Source organism: Spodoptera frugiperda, chromosome 17 (genome assembly GCF_023101765.2).
Source record: "Spodoptera frugiperda isolate SF20-4 chromosome 17, AGI-APGP_CSIRO_Sfru_2.0, whole genome shotgun sequence".
In the NCBI taxonomy this organism is placed as follows: Eukaryota; Metazoa; Arthropoda; class Insecta; order Lepidoptera; family Noctuidae; genus Spodoptera; species Spodoptera frugiperda.
Window position 1 is genome coordinate 3,956,021 of NC_064228.1, and position 25,201 is coordinate 3,981,221.

At 35.0% G+C, this 25,201-nt stretch overlaps 2 protein-coding genes across 2 annotated transcripts in view; one reads left to right on the top strand and one right to left on the bottom strand.

The window, feature by feature from the left end:
- Positions 1–19,590, top strand: part of LOC118276666 (sperm surface protein Sp17) — a 192,488-nt gene extending 172,898 nt beyond the window's left edge. The window contains exons 4-5 of the mRNA XM_035595089.2: positions 17,591–17,691; positions 18,258–19,590. Of these exons, the coding sequence (XP_035450982.1) occupies positions 17,591–17,691; positions 18,258–18,362 (206 nt within the window). The 3' untranslated portion in view covers positions 18,363–19,590. The remainder of the gene's footprint in view (positions 1–17,590; positions 17,692–18,257) is intronic.
- A 1,360-nt stretch (positions 19,591–20,950) lies between these two features.
- Positions 20,951–24,826, bottom strand: LOC118276803 (uncharacterized). The gene is made up of 3 exons (XM_035595338.2): positions 24,667–24,826; positions 22,464–23,460; positions 20,951–21,553 (listed from the first exon to the last, which is right to left on the bottom strand). Exons 1-3 carry the CDS (start codon positions 24,748–24,750, stop codon positions 20,952–20,954), a joined length of 1,683 nt encoding a protein of 560 aa, XP_035451231.2. The 5' UTR covers positions 24,751–24,826; the 3' UTR covers position 20,951.
- Positions 24,827–25,201: the final 375 nt, after the last annotated feature.

Here is a 25,201-nt window from a genome sequence, read left to right on the forward strand (position 1 = left end):
ACTATAATTATTGAAATACTCTCGACAAAATAACCCTCCTTCTGGCGCAGTCGGGTAATAATCATAGATAGTTATCATGCAATCATAATACTTATAAAACTATGTCGATTAACCCAAATAAGGAATAATAAAATCGTCAAACTTGCTACCGCCATTAATTCTTACAAAACAAACTCGTTACAAAACCAAATGCTTGAATATTATAAAAGTTCCCAAGTTTTAAACCTTCGTAAATTAAAAAAATTAAGTTATTAAGGTTGAACTAATTAAGGGTAGCCATAATTAATTGGGTTCGTTTTAAAAGGCTGTGTTTTAAAGTATTCGAGATATTGGCTTTTAGATTTATGATAGACCTGTAATTATATATTTATGTGTGGGAGAGCCATGCTTCGGCACGAATGGGCCGGCTCGACCGGAGTGATATCACGGTCTCATCGGAAACCGACGTGAAACAACGCTTGTGTTGTGTTTCGTTGTGTGAGTGAGGTTACCGGACGCCCAATTCCCCCCTTCCCAATCTTTCCAATCTCCGGTTCCTTAACAACCCTTAAATTCCTATGCGTCAAAAGGCCGACAACGCACGTGCAATGCCTCTGGTGTTTCAAGTGCCAATCGCCGGCGGCGATTGCTTACCATCAGGTTCCATCAAAAAAATATACTATTGTTATATCTGCAGATATAGCAAAAAACATATGATAAGCTATTATTTTACATACATAGACTAAATAAAAATTTAAATTTAAACAAAAATATTTAAAAATTTAAATTGTAGGTATATATTATAAAAAAAAACATATTAAAAGAAAATAAATAAAAACTAACTTACATCGTCGAATATTAATGTAGAATATTGTTTCTAAATTAAAAGAAGCCTTATTACTCTTTAGTAAATCAGCTACTTATCAATAAATTGAAAGTTTGTTTTTGATGAAAATTCGTATACAGACAGGGTATGAGCTAAATTTACTTTTTATCCTTCGAGAATGTGGGCGAAGCCGCTGCGAAAAGCTAGTTAATCATAATTTTATTTTTCCATACTCAATATAATAAAACTTGAGCGATCGTGCTCAAACACTAATCGCTCGGATAAACGGTATGACAGATCTGTTGGTGCTAAATTGGTTCGGATTATACCAAATATTTATTATTTATTTTATTCTATGATCTTCTTAAATATTCTTACATAATAATATACACACAAATTAAATTGGAGTTGTGAGAGTTGTGTTTGGAATATTAACTGCTTTTTACTTCATATGCATATGAACATGTTCATATACGATACATCCCCTATTTTTTTTTTCATTTTTTGTCTTACTGTTGGTTTGTTCTGGCTTATCTGTGAAATGGCTTTACCGATTTTGACAGGACTTTTACTGGCAGCAGTAGATGATGTACTAATAAGTATTGCAATACGGGAGTATTATAAGAGAACGCTGCTGCCTGGTCTGTCAAAATCCATTGGTTGATTGTTACGATACCCATCGAAAGAGAAGGGGTTTTGACAAACGAATTCTACTTCACCATGGCTATTTAATATACAACAAAATTGAGGCTTCATTCTTGACGGAAAAGTTCCGCCAGTACCTACTAGTATACCGATACTCACAACTTCAAAAACTATACTAACGAACCACTTAAAATTCTGTGCGAGGAAAATCAACCACTAAGTAAATAAACTTAGTTGCTTGTACAAGTTAGAGTGTACCAGCTTCGCTACTCTTGGAGAGCCTGTCAACACAAGAACATTTTAACACACGATTTTATTTTAGTTAATTTTGTACATCGTTTATTTATCATTCAAGTTGAATATTTTTTATTGGCCACCACCTTCCGAAACCGCTGCAACTACTGTAAGCTAGATATCTACATATACAGCTATGAAAAAGCCAGAATACTGAAGTTAAATCTAATGGTAATATCCGCAGAGGCGATAAAAATTACGTATATTAAAATACTCAAAAATCAATTATTTTTTCTTCGACAATCTACACTTTGGAACGAGCAAATAGCTTCACTAAAGAACAGACCGATAAACGGACATTTTTAATATTTATTATATTTGCTATGACGTTCAAAACTTCCTGGTCTAATTGGAATAAACAATTTTGACTCTGTTTTATATTTGCTTTGACATTCAAAAGTGCCTTCCCGGTCTATTTTAAGTAGATAATTTTGACTTCTGACTTTGACCCTGGCATCAAAACCGAAAAATTTACTAGTCTTTGCAATCTCATACAACGAAGTAAATAAAATCATATAAATTATTCTCTAATCATAAAAAACTCAAGAATTTTATCGCGTGACAAAAACCATTATAATACAGCTAAATAGTTCTAACCGACCGTTAATTTAAAGAAGGAATAGTAATTGAAAAGAACTTGGCCGGTAAGAAATACGTTCGATTAAATGAAAACTTTTTGCTGACAACCTTTTTTGCAAGTCGGAAAACTTGGAATTATCGCCCGAAGTAGTTTCGATCTGAAAGTTTTCGAGAAGTTTGTGGGTCCTACAATTTATCTGGGGTGCTGAAATACAGACTTTTACAGGGTTCAGTAGTGAAGAAAATTTATTATTTTGGGGCTTTTATGATAATGAAAATGGTTTAATGACAAAAAGATTAAAAGAATCTAACTATTATTATATGTTGCTTTGTCAAAACTGTAATTTCAGTATTCTGGATAATTTACAGATTATATTATGCTAAATGTGGAAATTATTACAGACCCTCTATAACGGGCATTTAATTTTGATGATGTTGCCATAATATAATGTGATGCTTGTAAAACTAAGACAATAATATTATAACAGCTAAAATTATTATAACACTGTTGATTTTAGAAAAGTTCAATAAAAAGCAAGTATTCTGAAATTAGACTGCCTCGTTGGCCGAGTGGTTGCAAGTGCGACTGCCGGGCAAGGGGTCTCGGGTTCGATTCCCGGGTCGGGCGAAGTATTACTGGGCTTTTTTCGGTTTTTCGAAAATTTCTCAGTGGTAGCACGGAGTCTGGAAATGTGCCCGGTATATGGCAATAGGCTCACCACCTATTACATGGGACTTACAATATAAATTGTGAAAAGTGGGTGTACGCAGTGGCATTACGTGCCATAATGTGCACCTCTGCCTACCCCTTCGGGGATTAAAGGCGTGACGATATGTATGTATGTATGTATTCTGAAATTATCCTGCAATGTAACAATAAACTATGTTTACATAATAAAAATTCGAAATCAATACTTAAATAAATATAAAAAGACACTACTACAAAATACACATAACTCACCCCTCGGTAAATACAAAGAACCTCACAAAAACAATTCAGATGAGTACATAATTAAAATCACATCAACAATACAATTCCAACTTAACTACACAGTACTTAAGACACAAATCGATTTAACGAGCTGAACATTTCAAGTGCCCTCAATCTTTTGGTAACGACATAGGAATAAATCATGAGTGACATTCAAATTTATGTCTTTGGGAAAGAAATGTAGATGTCGCTGTGTAAGTACGTAAATTGTGCGTAGTGAAGTTTTTCTAGTAAATTGGGTAGACCAATATGAACGCCTCAACAATGTTTTCTGATTAACCTAACCTTTTACGGTAAGCGTCCATATGCCCGCATCGTACGCAACGGATTTTAGTTTGTCTTGTATAGAAACTCATACTGCGTCCACTGATCCGCATCGTACGGACCGCATCATCGGTAATGCCTACATGCGATGTGTACTAAAGACGTCATTCGGAATGCGTGCGATGCGTACGATGCGGGCCTGTAGACGCTTACCTTTAAACTAGGTTCTTAAATTTCGTTCTTAAGCTCTTTCATGGCAAACGCACACGTATTATTTCTATTAAAAATAAACTTACAATTAATAATAAAACACAACACTATCTCCCATTAAAGCCGTGGCATATACTTTTAGAACACCATATTATTATGTACATCTTAAGACAATAAAAAAGAAAACAAATGAACTCATCGTTGCATTTAGAAAAGGTCCTAAGTAATTACTGGATAAGCAAGCCATTTTCAACTTTAATGACTTGGGTATAAAGAAACAAATGGACTGGTCTTCTGAACCAATTTGCTCGACGAATCTCATTAGGTTGCATTTGAAAATAAGGCAGCTGTGCCTAAACATTTTCAATCTGAACATTTTGGTAGGTAAGTGGAAATTACATTGATTTTTTTGGTTGAAATGAAATGATATCTACACGCAGTAGGCTGATTACAGTATATTTTATGACCTCTTACATAGATACCATACAGAAAACCAACGTGAAACAACGCTTTATTTAGTACTAGGTTCTACCAGCGGTTTTGCCCGCGATCCCGTGGGATAAAAAGTATCCCATCACCCAATTTAGTTCATACTTTGTCTGTATACCGAATTTCATCAAAATCCGTTCCGTAGTTTCAGCGTGATTGTCGGACAAACATCCAAACAAACAAACTTTCATATTTATAATATTAGCGTGATAGTGTATTTCCATATAGAAATGCGTGTGATTACTGAAGACTCAATCCTCCAATAATCCTAATATCCTAATATCCCCAATAAACGCCCAAAAGGCTGGCAACGGACTTCTTACTCCTCTGGTGTTGCGGGTGCCAATGGTCTATACCGATTGTTTACTACCAGATAAACTTCTTTTACATTAGAATAGATCTTACTTAAAGGTTTGTCTCGGTGCGGTGTGACGTCGCATCCCATTTATGTGTACAAGCCCTAAAAACCAACCCTTTATTTTATCCAAACCTACTTAAGACTCCACCAAAAAACCTTTAGTAAACGCCTCAAAGATTCAGAAACTATCTGAAACTAAGATTGATAGACTCAAGTTATTACTCCAACGTTAATAAAAACAACCTTATGTTCGGCAGGATCATCTATCATAGCTGAGAAACCAGCCTAAGGCGAAACCAAGACCTTTGTTGTAGAATTAAATGTATTAGGTGTAGAGGTCTTTTTATTTGGTCATGTTATTACAAATGTGACTGCAGGGTTGTTGGAACCGACTTTGCATACCTATACATCTGAATAGACAGGTAATTGTGAACATGTTAAGGGTAGGCAGAGGTGCACGTTACGGCACGTAATGCCGCTGTACACTGTACACCCACTTTTCACCATTTGTATTATAAGTTCCATGTATAAGCGGGTGAGCCTATTGCCATATACTGGGCACAATTCCAGACGCCGTGCTACTAATCCTAACCCCCAAAAGGCTGGCAACGCACTTGTGACGCCTCTGGTGTTTCAAGTGTCCATGGGCGGCGGCGATTGCTTACCATCAGGTGACACGTCTGCTCGTTCTCGTGTTCCATAAAAAAAAAACAATACATGGGCGGCGGCGATTGCTTACCATCAGGTGACACGTCTGATCGTTCTCGTGTTCCATAAAATCAATACTTATGAAAAATTTTCGAAATACCGAAAAAAATGCCAGTAATACTTTGCCCGACCCAGTAATCGACTCCAAGATCCCTTGTCCGGCCCTCGCACTTGCGACAATTTGATCAACGAGGCAGTCAGTGAGAGGCAGTCTTAAGAATGAAATGAAGAGTGTTAAGGATTCAGTATATAATGTTTTTTTATGGAACACCGTTAAACGAGCCGACTTATCACCTGATGGACAGCAATCGCCGCCGTCCAAGACACTTGAAACACCAGAGGCGTTACAAGTTTTTTACCAGCATTTTTGGGGTTGGGAATTTAAGGGTTGTTGGGGAATCGGGGATTGGGAAGATTGGGAATGGCCTCCGGTAACCTCACTCACACAATGAAACAACGCAAGCGCTGTTTCACGACGATTTTCTGAACGGCCGTGGTATCACTCCGGTCGAGCCAGCCCATTCGTGCCGAAGCATGGTTCTCCCACACTTAAAACATTATGAACGTGTTAAGGTTTAGTATGAACATAATATATTGTACTTATGATCCTGTTATTGCTGCTTTAAACTTGAGCTCTCTGGGGTTTTTTTTTTGAGGGAGGAATATCATCCAATTATTTCTCCCGCCCTGGGCGGGACGAGAGGGAGTGTCAGACTCTTACTGACTAAAAACCACCCCGTTCCTACTCCTGCTTTTTGAGCCGGGGCCCCGGTAAACCCGCTAGGTAGTCCGCAGCTCCGGAGGTAGTCAGTGTTAAGGTTTCAGTATGAACATAATATATAGTACTTATGACCCTGTTACCGCTGGTTTAAACTTGAGCTCTCTGGGGTGGCCAGAGATCAAAGCAACGTATGAAAGATTAATTTCTATGGTAAAGTTTAATGTTTCATGTGCGTGTGTTTGTTGCTATGTTATGTTATGGGGCTTACTTAAGTATTACGTAATGGGTAGGATTATAAGAATGTTAGAGGATTTTGTTTGGTTAGTTGTCGTTTGTGTGTGTGTGTTTGTGGGACTATCGAACTAGGAATATTATGTTTGACTGTTTTGATATTATGTAAAAAGAATTTTTGGTTAAAAAAATAATAGCTAAGTACATAAATAAACTGAACCTCGCTCACTTAAACAACTACAAAATACCTATTCAATTCTGGATGCATTTCTAACTGACTATCGACGACTGACGAGCATGCATGAAAGACTGATGACTGTTGATGAAGCGAAAGATGTATGTAAGAATCGTAGTAGTCGGCGTTCCATAGTCTCTACCTACCCCATGTGAGACAGCCGTAAGGTTATGTATGTATGGAGTCTGATAAAAACTAAAATTTTAAATTTTATAACATGAGACAATCATCTTAATCAAAATTAATATATCTAGTAATATTTCATCGAACAATCAAATTGAAAACCTTATATTCATATTCAACAATGATTAACAAAATCAAATAATAGCTAATCAAATAAAATTTTAATCGTATTCCATTTGATTACAATACCCAACTCGATTTAATATCGAGTACAATTTTAATCGATTCCAACCCAACGACTCTGTAAAGGTAGGTTATTTAATCGATACCATCGAATTGAGTGGTACCTATGTAATTTCATTCGAGTAACAGCTCTGTAATCGATTACAAGGTTGAATTTGTTTTGAGGTTTGTTTTAATGTAATTTGTTGGTTTTTATTGGCTTATAATTTGGCCATTTGGTCACGGCAGAGTAAACAATATATTTTAGAGCTGTTCCTAGTCTTGCCGTGGGTACCGTATACCCAAACCTCCAAAGAGTGCCTAGCAACGTTCTCTGATAAACCTAAACTGTATTGTGATCTCCCAAGCGTGGAGATTATGACAATCGCTTTTATGTAGAGTGGTATTATGTATTCTACTACCATATTCCAGGCGTTACGGTAGGTAGAGACTCTGGGCGTCGGGGATCACGCGACGATTTCCGACCACCGAATAAGTGCAGTTCTACTGACGACGAGCAAGGATAGCTCGCCGTCCAATCAGAACCAGACCCGAGTCGCGTTCCACGTACGCTTCAAAGAGCCATCAGACCACCACATTTGAGGCCCTACTGAGTCACATCTATGGTGCATTTAGTAATAACTATTACTTTTTAGTAATACCATTTAGTAATATAGGTAAAATATATTTTAGCTATTTGCTAAATATATCTAAAAGAAAAACAATACCTGTAATAGAAACTGTCAACAAAATTAAAATTAATTAAATATATATAAAAAAGATGGAAGCCGGAATTCATTCGACAACAAAAAAATATATTTTGAACAAAAAAAATATTACTTCCGTAACGAAGCAAAATATTTCGACATTCAAAATAACATAAAAACCCTCAATCGAAAAACGACTTTAATCCCACAGATATAAGGCAAAAAATCGGAAAAACTTCATTCATATTCCTTTTCTTTCTTTTAACGTTTCATACCTCTTCAGTGTTCATAGGAATATCGACTCTAATACTAATAAATACAAGGTAGAAAATCGGAAAATAGTCTATTTTTCCTAATTTTTCCTTCCTATATTTGTGGACTATTAATCATGGTACAGAGTGAGACTATAGTCACCCTATTTGTCATGACTCAGCTACTTAATGGAGGGTAGGCAGAATTAATGGCTTGAGTAATTGATTTCATTCCTTTGTCATAACTTGCTGGCTAATCAACTATGTAGGATTGTTATTCTCGAAACCGTTAATAGAAAAATCTAAATATTTGTTTTATTTAATTGGACCAATTTTATTAAGGCATTCGTAGGAACACCAATCTCTAATTTCCAATCACGAATCTCCAATCTCTAACCTCCAATCTCCAATTTTCAATCTCGAATCTCGAATCACGAAATCTCAAATCTCGAATCTCGAATCTCCAATCTTGAATCTCGAATCTCCAATCTTGAATCTCCAATCTTCAATCTCTAATCTCCTGTCTCCAGTCTCTAAACTCCAAACTCCAAACTTCAATTTCCAATCCCCAATCGGACAAGGCCGACAACGCTTTTTCAACTTAAGAGAAGTTGTATGGATCTACGGGCAGCGCCGATTGCTTACCGTTTGCTCATTTGATGCCATTTTCTATAAAAAAAAAAAACTAAATAATTTGCATAGGATATTAAATTAGACTCTACGCTATTGGCAATAAAGTTTAAACACCAATGACGGCAATATTACAACATTTTACGGTTACTAGCCAAACCAAAACAGAACGCAAGATCCCTACATTTAAAATTTTAATGAACAATATTTCGCCTTTAATTCCATAAGGTCCAAATTCCCATGAAACAAAGGGAGAACTTACTAATATTTAACGTGGCAACAGCTTCCTCGAGTAAATTGGATTTTGGAACTTATCTGTCAGAGAAATATTTCGTTTGATGGGACTTTAACTTTGTTATTTGAACATACTTCTTAATACCGACTTGGATTATTAAGTGGTACTCGGATAGGTTCAGTAGTTAGAATTAAGGCTGCTAATTGCGATAGCTTATGATCACGGGGTATGAAAATTAAAAATCTATTTAGTCCGTCAGTTAGGTAATGAAAAAATATTAGACACGTATTTTTTTGTTTTGTCGTATAAGATAACAATACTTAGATAAAACGAATCAAAGTTTAGGAGCAAATACGTCTATTCCACGTATAAAACGGGCGTAAAAGTGACCTCACGCGGTATTTAAAATCAATATCGCTCTTTGAAAGTAATTGTTTCCGTCAAAAAAAATAGAAAAAAATACGTGTCTAATGTTTTAAAATAATCTACAAGACGGACATTAAAATATAAATTAGTCATCTACCCTATTGATGAGGTGGAATAATGATTTTGCCGATCCAACTTTCCTATTATAAATGCACCCAGGAAAATATCCTAAACTAACTAGCGGGTTTACCGGGGCTCCGGCTCGAAAAGCAGGAGTAGGAACGGGGTGGTTTTTAGTCAGTAAGAGTTTGATACTCCCTCTCGTCTCGCCCAAGGCGGAAGAAGTCACAGGATGGGTTTTTCCCCTCAAAAAAATTGTGGGCCAATGTCTTTTTTTAAAGGAAATAAAGTTTCTTTTCTACAGTTTTATCATAATATATGGATACGGTAAATAGTCACAAAATTTTGGTAAGTATGTGCTAAAAATATCTGAACAAGAAGCGACACAGGTTGCTTAGCAACGCCCGGCTCAATCCAATCGTACGGTTTATTAAATTTTCATTTAATCTTCACAAAGGCCTATATTTCTTTCTCTTTATGAAGTAGGTAGTCGTTTTAATACTGTCTTTGGGTTATCTAATCTTTTTTTAAAGACTTTCTAAGTGGTCTTAAATGCAACTGGTAAATACGTGTTTCGATTAGCAGAATAAAGAAAATACGCAATCTCGAAAACGAAAACCACAAATCTTACATGAGGCACAGTAAAACTGCGTAAAATTTTACCTAATAATGAAAAAATAACAAGGTTTTTCCATGTCGTGCGTGCGTTTACAACGTGTATACATATAAACCTTCTATTATCTCTTTTTTAATATAAAAACGTTGCCCCACTCCAAGGTATTTCTCTTGCGTCGTTGCGTTGCGTTTACAAACATACAAGTTCACATACACATAACACCCAGACCCGAAACAACAATTTGTGAATCACACAAAGAGTTGCTCCGTCCGGGAATCGAGCCTACAAAAGCCATACAATTATCATAGCCTAAACCTTTTAAAATCAACCAATATTTTTACATTTCAATCATTTTTGTCCAAAAAACAAAACAAAACACAAACAGTAAATAACAAATGTTTGTTTTATGGATTACTGCACAAACAAAAACAAGACTGAGCCTTAAAAACAGAATTCCATTAAAAACGCCACAAACGTACAAGTCCACTCGAAACATTCGGGTTCCGTACCACCAAAAAACATGGAAAACTTTTGTTTTGTGGGGTCTTTGTGCGAATTATATATTTTTATATGTATACGGTATTTTTATTTATACTTTGTTGACTGTTTTGATACTTTTATTTGAAAGGCTTTAGAATTAGCTAGAATCCGAAGCTGCGGACTACCTAGCGGGTTTACCGGGGCTCCTGCTCGAAAAGCAGGAGTAGATCCGGGGTGATTTTTAGTCCGCGTAATTACGGCGCCATTTTTTGTGAAGTTGTGGTATCACGCCGGTTGAGTAAACCTATCTTTTGACTATTCTACATGAAAAATAATCTAAGCTAGTCATTTATTCTAGCTGAATCTTTTTAAGGGGGTAAATCATCCAATGACTTCACTCGCCTTACGCGAAGCGAGAGGCGAGAGGGAGTGTCAGACTCTTACTGACTAAAAACCATCCCGTTCCTACTCCTGCTTTTCGAGCCGGAGCCCCGGTAAACCCACTAGGGAGTTCGCAGCTATGGAGTAAATATAGTAAGAACCGCTTCTTCCTCAAAGAACCCTAATAATAATTTCAAGTCCTCTTCACTCTCGGTTAAGAAAATTGATATTATTTTCAAGGGGCATACTCAGTAGACGTCTTAGAAGAGTTTCGAGAGCCTATTACATTACCGATAGTGGTGGGAACAAAGGCATGTCGATAAAATTGTGTACCGATACCGATATTGTGTCATTGGATAGTGTTGTGCGAGTAAGTTGTTGTATTATAATTTAATGTTGTTATGTTTAAGGGCAGATTTTCTTTGAAGGAGTTTTTTGTGTGTGTTTACACATTTTTTACGTTTACATTTCATTATTGTTGAAACAAGGAAATTCTTTTTTTATTTAGTAGCACTCTTTCAGATTATCAGAATGTATATTTGAGGACCATAGTAGAGCAAAGGGTCCCTCAGTATGTTAACTTAGTACGTAAGTCCTGCCATTTTTTTACAATCTCTCTGATACATCATTTGATCATTTACTTATTGTATATATTATGTATATATGAGAACAATGTAACGTTTATTTAACATTAGCACGTATCACTATCTGACGTTTTAATAATCAGAGAATTGTAAACATGATGTAATACGCATAACATCTACCACAAAAACAAAACTAATATAATGGCATGTAAAAAAACCTGTCAAACTGAAACTTCGTGTAATAAATTACCCTTGTTTCAGGCATTTATTACCCTAATAAATACGTTGGGTAAGGCCAATAAAGTGTATAGGCTATATTCTACTATAATAGGCTTCTCCAAATAGGACAAGCATTGATGCAAAGTAATAAAATCCAATTGTTAATTAATGCTAACTATAATAAAACAAACAACATGTTTCAAAAATGGCTAACGACGAACGAATAAAATTTATTTAAAATAAGAAAACAAAAGACAATGTAAAGTGTAGTTGACATGTTTGCCACTAGATGGCGCTAGTAGTTCTATATTTTGATATTTATAACACTCCCCCTCAAAATATAGAATATTTGAAACTACATAACATGCAATAACATCAATGCAATAACAACAACATTCATGCAAATACTTAATACTTAAATAAACTTACACTCTAACAATTCCTAAAGCATTTACATGTTTATAATGTTTTACAGTATTCAGGCTTTTGGTAAATAAATCCGCAGGCATATCAGATGTACATAAATAATTAACACTAACAATATTATCATTTACAATTTCTCTGCAATAGTGATACCTGACATCTATATGCTTAGTTTTATTATGGAATACAGGATTTAGTAACAATTTCTGAGCACTCATACTATCATTATATAAAGTAATAGTATACATTCTATCAGTCACTTCATGTTGTAAGTTTCTGAGATATACTGCCTCTTTGCAGGCTTCTGATATTGACACATATTCGGCTTCAGTACTAGAAAGTGAAATACATTTTTGTTTACTACAATTCCAAGATATAACTGATCCTGACAACATAAAACAAAACCCTGAATATGATTTCCTGTCATTAACATCATTGCTCCAATCTGCATCAACATATCCTTCAATATTATTATTTTTAATATTACTGTATTTCAAACCTAAATTTTTTGTTTTCTTTAAATATCTGAGAATTCTTTTAGCATAAACCCAATGCTCTTCAGTATTACAATTATTGAATTGACTTAGATATGACACTGCATAAGCTATATCAGGACGTGTCATCACAACTAAATACATCAAACTACCGATAAGCTGCTGATAAGGATTCTGACTATTACAATTAATATTCTCCTTTTTACATTTTAAATTTACCTCCATTGGAGTATTCACTGTTTTACAATCAGTCATGTTAAATTTGGATAACAATTTATCAATATATTTCTCTTGACTTAAAGTAACAGAACAATTTTCTTTATCAAAATTAACTGACATTCCAAGACATTCCTTTACAATCCCTAAGTCTTTCAACACAAAATTCTTACCTAACATGCTCTTAAGATGATTAGTTTCAGTTTTATTATTCGAAAAAACAAAAAAATCATCGACATACAATGTCACAATGGTTTTACTACTACCAACTGACTTAATATACAAACATGGTTCAATTTTAGATTTAACATAACCTATGTTTAACAAACATTCATCAACTTTTTTGTACCATGCTCTTGAAGATTGTTTTAGGCCATAAATTGCCTTTTTTAATTTAAGAACTTGACCACTGTGGGTCGAATCAGAAAACCCTACTGGTATCTGCATAAAAATTGTTTCTTCAAGAGTACCATTCAAAAAAGCAGTTGTTACATCAAGATGCACAATATCTAGACTTAGCTGAACAGAGAGAGCAAATAATAACCTCAATGTGGTATGCCTTACTACAGGAGAAAAAGTATCTGTATAGTCTACACCTTCAATCTGTGAAAAACCTTTTGCCACTAAACGTGCACGATAACGAACTTTATTCTCACTGTCATACTTTTTACGCAACACCCACTTGCACTGCACAACTCTACTGTCTTTTGGAGCATCGCACAACTCCCACGCATCATTTTCTTTGAAACACTGTAATTCTTCCCGCATAGCTAACCTCCACTGTTCCTTTTCAGGACCTTTCAATGCTTCACACAAAGATAATCCAGCGGCATCATCATAGGTTTGTAAACCTAACATTCAGAACTAAAAGTGTTTGTTAACAAACAGTTAGTGATACAAGTACACACCAGTTAACTGGCTTTCCGTTTAACTGTGTACACACGTCAAACTACAAAACCAGTATAACCTGACCCTCCAATGTACAGAAAGTTCTTACAAAGCGAGACCATGAAAAACTGGTTCTTTATCGCTCTATGTGTGTATGAGTACAATACTACCAGTATAACTTGACCCTCTAATATGGGGAAAGTCCTTACAAAGCGAGACCATGAAAAACTGGTCTTAATATCTCTATGTGTGTGTGATTACACTACTTCCAGTATAACTTGACCCTCCAATGTGGGGAAAATTCGGACAAAGCGAGACCATGAAAAACTGGTTGTATATCTATGTGTGTGTGTGTGTGTGTGTGTGTAGACTAACTGAACCAAACTACGTTTAACAGTAGCCAGAGGGCGTAACTGAGTAAATAAACACAAATTGTACGTTTGTATGTTTTCGTGTTTTTTGTTTTTTATATAAATAACAAATGTTTGCAAATACAATCGCTGCGAGATTGTTTTCTGTTTGTAATTGGGATTGTTTTTGTTTAAGTATAGAATAAAAGTATTTTCTGTAGAAAAATTACGGTACGGTACAAATATTTATGTGAACTAGTGGTCGCCTAGTGGTCGAAATTCAACCATATACGATTTAATTTACAATACCACTTAACATACGTTCAAGGATAATTTTTATTTAACTCAAACTCAAACAAACTCTTTTCATATGAGACGTGAGAATATCATCGCAATGTCTATAGATTTTGACGTTTTGTCAAATACGATCAGATACTATGCATGTGTGTGTAATGTTTTATTTATTGATTTAATGTACTTTATAAGCATTATTTTTGAAAAATATTAGCGTCCTGCACTTCTCCTACACATAAACTATAAGTGTACCAAATTTTATGTCCGCGCAATTTTTGTAAAAAGCGGTCCAAAGTTTTTGCATCACGTATTAATATATAGATTCTTGACGCCGCGTGCTTTCGACTTCATTTCTTTACATAAGGTGTTCTAAAATTATCTACCACGGCTTTAATGAGGATCCGGAGCTGTGGACTTCTTAGCGGGTTTACCAGGGCTGTGACTTGAAAAGCAAGAGTAGGAACAGAGTGATTTTTAGTCAGTAAGAGTCTAACACTCCCTCTCGCCTCGTCTAAGAAGAGAGAAGTCATTAGACGATTTTCAGCCCTAAAAAAAAAAGACGACTTTAATGGGAGGTAGTATTGTGTTTCAAGATTACAATAGTAAATATAAATTATTGATTAAGAGTAATTTTATTTTCTTTCAAATTAAAGAGCTATCTCTTTCTGTCTCTGTCAGATATCAATTGTTACAAAACAATTAAAGAAGAAGATATTAATAAATATCTTCCGATTTATTTCGTTGCGGGATCCAAGACAGTCATTCATGTCCCTGGGACGCGCCGGACTTCAATGTTCCAGTTATTGTTTTCAACGTTGTATCTACTGTAGATCCTGGCTTACAGGAATTGTAGGGGTATGTATGGTGGCGGGCTTGTTCCAAAAAATATACATAATGTACTTAATTGAGACCTAACACGCTCTGGGAAAAAAAGAGCATATTAAACAGAAGTACCGCCGAGCATGCATGAAAAGACTGATGACTGTTGATGAAGCGAAAGAGATGTGTAAGAATCGTAGCAATTGGCGTTCCATTGTCTTTGCCTATCCCCATGGGAGATAGGCGTGAGGTTATGTATGATAAATGATATTTATTTTGCAAATAGGTTGCAATGTAACTCTTTTACACGACAATCTCTTAAATAACTAAAGTCAAAGTCAAAGTCAATGTCAAAATTATTTATTTCAAATAGACCAGGAATGCACTTTTGAACGTCAAAGCAAATATAATAATATTAAAAATGTCTGTCTGTCGGTCAGTCCTCTAGTGAAGCTATTTGCTCGTTCCAAAGTGTGGATTCCTATGGAGAAGAACAAGCAAGAAACTCCATAGGTTACTCTTTTTCAATCAGATTCACTATTACACACTAGATGAGGTATGTCTACAGAAGAATTCTTAGGAGCTATGCACGTCAATATTACATACATTTGAAACTCGACAGCCCACGATCGATCGAGTACCAAACTGCCGAAGGACACAACAGTGACGCGTGAAGTTTTGACACGTACGAAATAATTGCCATGTCATCACGTCCAATTGCCAGTGTTGCCACAGCTGAAAACGTGCGCTGAGAACGCCAATATACCAATATCTATCACGTATATTGAGCTGTAGAAGACCAGTTTATCGTGACCTCGCTTTGTATGATCTTTCCGCACATTTGACGGTCAGTTTATATTGGTTATTAGAGCTTGGTGTGAAGCGGTGTGTACTTTCAAATGTGCAATTTATTTTTCTGTATTACAAATGGCGTAAGGATGCTTTTATTTTTGAAAAATGAATCGGAATATCTGCTTCTTTTGTTCGGGACATGAATTGGGTAGGTAGATATTTGATTTTTATGGATATGAATAATTATAAATTCCGAATTCAGTCAGATGGATGTATTGATGCTCGATTATGTATGTATGTATTTTACCTAATATAAAAGTATTTTTCTATGATTTTTGGTTTCCAATGATGCGTTTTATTGATAAACTAGCTAGTTCCAATTGGTTTCACCCGCTCTGCTCGCCTCCTAGTGTTGTGTAGCTTATAACCTTCAACAATACATAGACTATCTAACAAACTATGTGACCGTTTCTATGTAGCTGTGCGAGAAAGATACGCATCTCGAGTATGCGATAAATCCATAGGATGGAAGCCATCCATAGCATAGCACGCATCTTTCCATATACAAAATATTTCAGTTGAGTCCGTTTCCACTAGTGCAAACTATGTGTATCTTTAAATATGATTGGTGAAAGGCAAACGCATCCACAGCAACGTAACATAGCACATCTCAGTTGGAAAATCACCCTTAATCACCAAAGAGATGTTCCATTAAACCTGTTACATAAATATAATAGTTATTTAGGTTACCGATACCTAGTGACAGGTTCGTAAACCGCTTCCAAGTGGCCGTCGGCTCAGATCGCCGGGGTCTGATGAAATTCCGCCCGCATTCAACCGAACGTCCGAAACAGGAGCCGTCAGGTATTCCGAGATGAAATTCACGCTGCGATGCTGTGGTTTTGTAATTAAGTAGTCATTTAGTTTGCTAACATTGATGAATTGTATCTGTTCATAATATTATTGTGTTTCAGTTTCACTGAGCAAATGGTTGCACTAGAGGACAGATAGACATTTTGTTTTTTTTTTAATATTTGCTTTGACGTTCAAAATAATAAAACGCTAGGATGGTTTGCAATCAACTGAACTTTAATTTGAAATTAAATCCGTTCATTCAATACATATTATAATCGTACAGTCATTCATATATATTTGACATGAATGATAATAGATGGCGTTAGCAGTAAGGGACTAGAGTATTTTGTTAATATTTATAACACAAAATGCCTTCCTGGCCTATTTGAAATGAATAATTTGGACTTTGACTCAGTTTTAAAATAAAATCTCACGATCGATTTTGATCACGGTGGCCAGTCTGTCTAACTAGACTAGCCCACTATACAGGAGATATTATAGTGCACAAGTGTGTGCGCAAACACAGGTGCAGTCTCTGTTCCCTCACTCTCTCAAACTGATGGGACGGCAGATCGACAAGGCTTGAAAGAGGTCAGGCGTAGGACCATCGGCTTTACGTGCTTTTTAAGGCACGGGGATGAAACACCGCCGAACTTCGTGACTCCGAGCTAATAACGGACATTATACTCAGAAAATGCCATTATCACTTTTTGGTCAGCCAATCGCTTACTCAATAATTTGTACCATGGAGGAGTTTCAATAAAATTATGTATTAATTTAAAAAAGGATTTCATATTTTTTATTATTTTGCTTTAAGTTTATGTGTATATTTGTTACTCAATCTCGTCAAAACGGCTAAAGGGATCGGAATGAAATTTGGAACGAGGATACGTTTTAGTCTAGAATAACACATAAGCTACTTTTTGTCCCACAGGAATAAAAGCAGAAGCTAGTAGAGAATATTGTACTAATATCCAACTTCTCTTTGTCAACAGAGCTATGCAACGCAGCTACCAAGATCCAGGCTTCGTTCAGAGGTCACCAGGCTCGCAAGGAGAAGGAGCAGGCTGTGAAGGATCAGGAGCAGCAGGATAAGGTAAGAGGAGAATGGGTACTACCTACCTACTAAGAAAAGAATGGGTATGGCATTTTCTATAAGATAGGCCAGCGATGCACAGGAGTTGCAGCGATTTTGGGAGATTGGCTCAAAAAAAGAAAAATGAAAGATAGTCCGGCCAACCAGCAGATTGGCTACCTGGTGGTAAGCAATTGGCACCGCCCATGGGGTTGTCCATCATGGGGGTGAGCAACAATAGAGGAGATACATATGCATTGCTGGTCTTTTAGGGGTTAAGGGCCGTATTAATAAACAGACCTCAAAACCGTAGGTATTTAAGATCACACTCATTTGATGAGCATCTTAAGATCATTGCTAATTAAAGATTGGGGATTTAGGGATTAGGGGAAGGGAGGGTTGGACCTCCCACAACCTCTTAGATCGCACTTAAATACTGAATAAAAAAAAATCCCCTCGTCATCTTAATTACCAAAAAAGTCACGTTAACTGCCACGTAGGTCACTGGTGACCGAAATTGGCTGAGGATTTACCAATTTTTATGAAGCCAGTTAGAGGCTTAAACAAAACTTTCTTTATTTTCACAGGAGGACATCGAAAAGATTGACCTCTCTGATCCCGACCTGAACAAGGCTGCGACCAAGATCCAGGCCTCGTTCCGCGGCCACAAAGTTCGCAAGGACGTCAAATAAACGGACCATGAGGTCTAAACAGGGATGGAAGGTCTCTGACTTTGCAAACATGGACTTTACTGCCCAAAACTTAAATCTCATTATTGGTTTTTCAAGAGTAATTTTGATTTTTCAACTGTCTCTGTTTTTAATGGGAGAAAATTTTGGTCAATTGTTTTGTATGAAAAGCATTTATGATTTGTTTTTAAGTATTTTTTTTATTCTTGTTCTTTATGTTGATTAAATTGTGCTCGATTCTTAGTATACATCCAAATCGGATAGGTGGTTTGATCGTCCACCTATCCGATTTAAATACCATCCGATGTTTTCTAGCAATCGACGATATTTAATCGAGTTTCTACGCTACGATGTCACATCTCTAATCTTATTATAGTGATGTGCAAGATAAAATTTTTTGGGGTATGATATTTTTTTATTGATATTTTTTTTTTTTTGATTTTCATATTTGCAAAGTCAGAAACAATAGATGTGTTTACTGAATAGTAAAAAGTAAAGTGAGTAATCGTGTAGAGTATGTCAATTCTCTACTGTATTATTGTCAATTTTATGTCGCGTACTTGTTGTTGTTGAAAAATCAAAAACTTTGCGTTAATTTTCCAAATAAAAAACGTAATGTATGAAGGACTTCACTTTACTGAAATTTCTGATGCATTTCCATAAATAATAATCAAAGTTAAATGTTAAAAATAAATATAATAATCCATCTTTTAAGATAAATCTATCTTTTTCTCAACATATAATATGTTTTTCTTAGCATTGGATTGACGTGTCTCATGAATACTAAAAAAAGTAGAAAATACTGTATGGAGTGAATTGAACTATTTATAACATAATAAAAAAATATTTATCCCGTTTTTTCTATTATAAATTTTCATCACAATATTTCGTGTACCCTATATAAATAAATATGGGCATTTTATTATTATTATTATTTCAATTAATTAATTAATAACATTCCAAGTTTCAATGTTTGTTGAAAAATTTATATTATTATTTAGGTTAATGTAGTTTTTAAGATTAATTAGTTTTAGTGGCAACCAATAAGCTTGTGACATGTTTAATTTATTGTTAAAAGAATTTAATTTTTTTAATCTAATTTATTCATTTATTGTTTATTAATATAATTTTATTATTTCATTATGACACAATTTCGCTGGATTTTCCTGTAAATTGCTGGTATATTTAGGGTTTATATTAAATTAAATATTTAATATTCGCCTATATTAAATGTGAGTTTTATTTGTGATTTTTCCTGTTCCTTTTGAGTTTAAAACTGAATACCACTGAAGATGACGAAAACCATAATGTTTCCATTATGTTTTTATGACCTAATTCAACATATCATCACGCCATCAGCCTATAAGGGGTCAAAATATTTTGCTATACCTGTGTTTCGTATTTATACTCATATGCATGTAGTAAGATTATATCAACATTACAAATAGACTGCCTCGTTGTCAGAGTGGTCACAAGTGCGACTACCGAACAAGGGGTCACGGGTTCGATTCCCGAGTCAGGCAAAGTGTTGCTGGGCTATTATGTTCAGTAGTAGCACGGAGTCTGGAATTGTGTCCAATATATGGCAAAAGGTTCACCCCCTATTACATGGGACTTATAACACAAATGGTGAAAATGGGTGTACATTGTATAGCAGCATTCCTGCAGTAATGTGCACCTCTGCTTACCCCTTCGAGGATAAAAGACGTGTGGTTGTTTTTTATTTTACAAACGCACACTTCAATTTTATTTATTAGTGCTTATAATAAAATTTCATGTAAAATATTCCGAATCTACATTTAATTTTATATGTCGTTTATTAAAGGGTACACAATAACACAATTTCACCCTTATCAAAGTCAGTTTCTCACCATTGAGCGTTTGCATAACATTTCATTAATTTCATGAATAAATTCAAATGATTATAGCACATAAAACAATAGGGAACAGAGCTGAAAATAGCATGAATGAGTCTGGTTTAATAATTCCAAAGCTATGAGCGATTTTTAATTATGGAAACTGATTTATAGTAGGTTTGTTTGTGTACGAAGCCTTTTGTTTTACGAATTAATCGTTTATTTATTGCCGTAGTACATACATACATATAACGTGGCTGCCATTTTACCAGAAGGGTAAGTAGAAATGGATTTACAACACATTCTCTTTAAGTTAATTAAAACGTGAATCAAATCCAAGACTACTGCACCGGAGCTGCGGACTACTTGTCGAAGAGCAGGTGTAGAAACGACTGATCTTTAGTAATTTATTAAAATAAACATCAACAGCTTATAAGTGGTCACTGCTGACAAAAGGCCCGTTCTCACACGGAGTCACGGAAAAGGTTTGAGCATTAATCATCACGCTTGCTGATTGCGGGTTTGCGATTTCAAAATTAAAAATTATTCAGCTTTCCTTACGATGTTTTCCTTCACCGTTTGTCAGTGGTCTAAACTTAGAATATGTACCTAAATAAATTAAATTATTGTGTACTAAATAAAATTAAATAAAGGGAAAATAAATCAATTATTTATGCTAAATTAAAATACAAAATACATTAAAAACTATTTAATTAAAAAAAACTTAATAAAAAAATCAATGCGTATTCTTTACTGAATTGCTTGGATTGAAACATGGGTAAAAGATTCCATTCCTGTTATGTAAGTTCCCGTATCGTCTAATAGATGGCGTTGATGCACTATCAACCAAATCGTTCTTTAAAATGTCATCACTATTCTCGATCATAGCTCTTATATCTATGTCAATTGGCTCATCAGTGTTAGCGTTTCTTATTCTGATTTCGACATCTTTCCAATTCTTCCAAATCCTATTTTGGACACTATTTTCTGAATGATTATCTTCATTTGGTTCAATTTGTGGTTGAATTTCATTGACGGTAACGCAGTTTTGATATTCAGCATTCGGATAGAAAGGTTGGATTTTTTCTTCATTATTTAGGCAAGAGTCGTTATTATCAACTAAATCAATATTTGGGGAGCTTTGTATTAAGCCATAGTTCCTTCGATATTGATCGTTAATGGCTTGGTTATAAGGATTATAATAGAAATTTTGAAGGTATCTCATATAGTCTTGGGTTAAATCGGTATAAATCGGTTGGACGGAGATCGGTGTTGATAGAGGCGATTTTTCCTCTACTTCTGCGTAGTTGTGATTTCTTATGGTTATGCAGTTTTGATCTGGAAATATAAGTTTTAAATTAACTCCTACTGGCTAAAAAATTATTGTCGAAACTAAAATAAAGGAAAGGTGAGTATGAATGTTATACATATTTATAGTAATCAAGAATATATGGGTAAACTTTCAACACCTACAATTAAATTGAATTTTTTTATAATGTGTCGTCAATAGCCCGTTTCAGTTCACTGCTGGACTATACACTTTATACATTTGGCGTTATGTACCATTTCCGTTCTCATGGTAAGCAGGTTGAAGATCGCAGTTTAACCCTTCATGTGCCGGAACGCGGATCCACACAAGAAACAATGTGTTTTCTATAATTGTTGTCTTATATAGGTTTAGGTTGATCAGAACCCCAGTAATAGTAGATTTAAATGCGCAATAAACATTATTAAACTAGGACTTACCAGAATGAAACTAGTCTTTTACAGTGATAGCCATCTTAGAAGAATATCCGCGAACACCCACAACGGCCTGAAATGTGGACATTAATGATAAATCACCGAAAAGACTAGTTTCATTCAGATGCCTCGACTGATGGATTACTTAAAACTTGGAGTAAAAATAACATTAACTAAAGCGATAAACCAAATACGGAGCTGCGGACAACGTAACAGGTTACCGGGGCTCCGGCTTAAATCAGGAGAATGGATGGGGTGGTTTTTAGTCAGTGAGAGTCTAACGCCAACCCTCACCATTGTCTCTCATTAGATGAAAATCGGTCCTCATTTGATGGTAAATGATCAGAACCCCGTTTAGTTGCCGCAGTACCTAGAATTGCATTGCCGACCTTTTGGGATTTGCTTCTAGTTTAATTATATCTATAAGAACCAACAGACTCCTTGAAACGTATAATACTGTCAAATAGTTCTGGCAAAAATCTATCTACGAATAAAATAGTTTACTAACCTTTTGTCTCCTTATTCGCACCATCCCACAAAACTCCAGCTATAATATTTTCTTCTACAACTGGTATATTATTATCTGGTTTCTGAGGTACTGTCTCCTTTACTATTACTGGTTTGGGCTTTGGTGGCTTATTAATAATTCTTTCCTCAGTTGCCATTGTTTGCACCCCATCACGAAGTACCCGGTCGTCATCGCGAATTCTCTTTATACTAATCAAGTGTGTCCCATTAGAAATCCTCGTAACTTCTGGATCATTGTCCAAGTCATTAAAAGACATTTTAGTTTTGATTTCATCCTTATTCAGTTTATTTTTAGGTTTCTTTCCTATTGGTATCTCTTTCATGTTATTTGGATCAGTTTCTTTGTAATCAATGTCAAGCAAGCGTTGAGTTTTTGGTGGTAGCGGCTCAGGTTCATCTATGAAGTAATGTATTGGTTTTTTGATATTAACTGGTGGAATTTCCTCTTCATACTTTTTGCTGTTACCATCCTCAGCATCTTTATTGTTAGTGTCACTTGAATTTGTACTACTTCTAGTTATATCATCAATAGTTAAAATAACATCATCACTTGAACGACTCTCATTAGGCACAAATGTTGAAGGCGAATTAGTATTCGAAGCCAGTTTCTCTCGATTAGCAATCGTTTCATTATATTTACTTTCCAATATCTTCATTCGCAAAGCGTTTGCTTGGGTCGGCAGGACTTTAGCTGTTTTTAGAACAATAGGTATTTTTATTGGAATTCTTTGCGCTGTTGTTTCTGCTCGAAATGGTTTAGTAAGCACTTGTTTCATGGTTGGTTTTGGTGTTGTAGTTATTACTTTTGGATAAAGACGTACTTTTGTAGCGTTTGGGTTTACTTTAGGCTCAATTTGATTGTTTTTGGGAGTACTTTGTCTTCCATCTCTCTTCTGCTCTGAGCCTTCTGTGGGATCATCTTCTAATGAGTACTGTTTTTCCCGTTTATTTACGTTTAGCTGCTGTTCCAAATCCGTCTGTAATAAAAATAATTTGGTTGATCATTTGTTTATTTTAGTTTTAAGTATTAGACGCTTCGGTTCGAAAAGCAGGAGTAGAAACGGGGTGGTTTTTAGTCAGTAAGAGAGTCTGATGTTCCCTTTCACCTAGCTCAAGGCGGGAAAAGACATTAGATGATTTTTCTCCCTTAAAAAAAGGTGATATGAATTCTTTAATTTAATCTCTAAGGACGCAACATTAATAATGTATTTTATTTTGCCATATATGTTTAAATGGTATAAGGAATATTCTTATTTCCAATGACAGCAAATAAGTGAAAACCCTACCAAAGAATCAAACCAATCCATCAACAGTCTACTCATGATCGCTTGATAAATGTTACAGAGAAAATTATCTATTCGAAATTTATTTATTATTTCAATAATGACAAAAGGATTCGTTATCCAACTTAACTTCAGTACAAAATAATAGGTAAAGCCGCGGCCATTATAATTGGTGTTCATTAAAAAAAATATCAGTTTCTCTTTTGAATTACTCTTGTAATCATTATTTCGTTTCGTTTAAATAAGAAATTATGTAAATAAAAATCAAAGCGTATATTATGTTTTAATTTAACCAATCAAAAGCTTTTCAAATATTTATAATAAATTATATAGAGCGTACTATAATGGTATTGAATTTATAAGTTACATTTTATGTGTAATTGTTTTAAATGAATAATATCTTCACGGATTTTATTCTTTGAAGGCAACTGAGGTGTGCTTATACAATGTATCAATTGTAACATCTAATTTTGACAATTATGTTATGAGCACCTTTTATTTAGGAAGCCAATCAGGAATAGTATTTTATACCTAATATGAAAAGAGAAAGCATGCTTAAGAAAGAATATCTAAAAGGCTTCGTCATCTTCAACAGCCCATGACAATTTTCTTCATCTCTGCACCACCCTACGGTTGACTGGTAGAGAATACCATTCAGCATTAAGCCTGCCTGTTTGTTTGTACATAAAGCATTAAACTAATAGTGACTTTAAGAAAAACAGCTGAAATGTTTATTCATTATCATCATCGTATAAGCCACAAGACACTTACTACTGATCAAAGGCAATGTCTTCCAGTTAGTTGTCTTCCATTTGGAAGCATTCAACTGGCTATCACAGTGACATATTTATAATGTCAATAAAATTATTGTATATAGGTATGTACTGAAATAATACTTACCAAATTAGTAAAAGTAGTATTCACATCAGCGAAACAAGTTGATATTAAAATTAAACAACAAATCACAATTTTTACGAATTCCATATTGCCATTAAATACAGTCTAACAGTCGTATGATCGATTCATCTCAACTAATGAAATCAAATGACGATCGGTCTAATCAAATGTTTGGACTAATTTAAAGAAAACTACTTTAATCGATTCGCTATGGTGGCAAAAATTATAATTATAGCACTTGACACGCGACTTTTTTTGATTAAAATCATAGTTTACGATTGATTTTTAGATTATCAACATGATAAAAAGGAAATTGCTGGTGCACGTGGGAGAGTCACGCTTCGGTACAAGTGGGCTTCTGGTGGTGCAGGTTTACATAGGCGCCAATTACTAACCATCAGGTGATCCATCAGCTTGTTTGCCGTCCTATCCCATAAAAAAGAACCTATATGAGAACGATATAACTGGCCCTTTAAAAGTAACATAATAGGGACGATGACGGACTGTGAAAAATAAAATCTATTTAGTCTATCAGTTA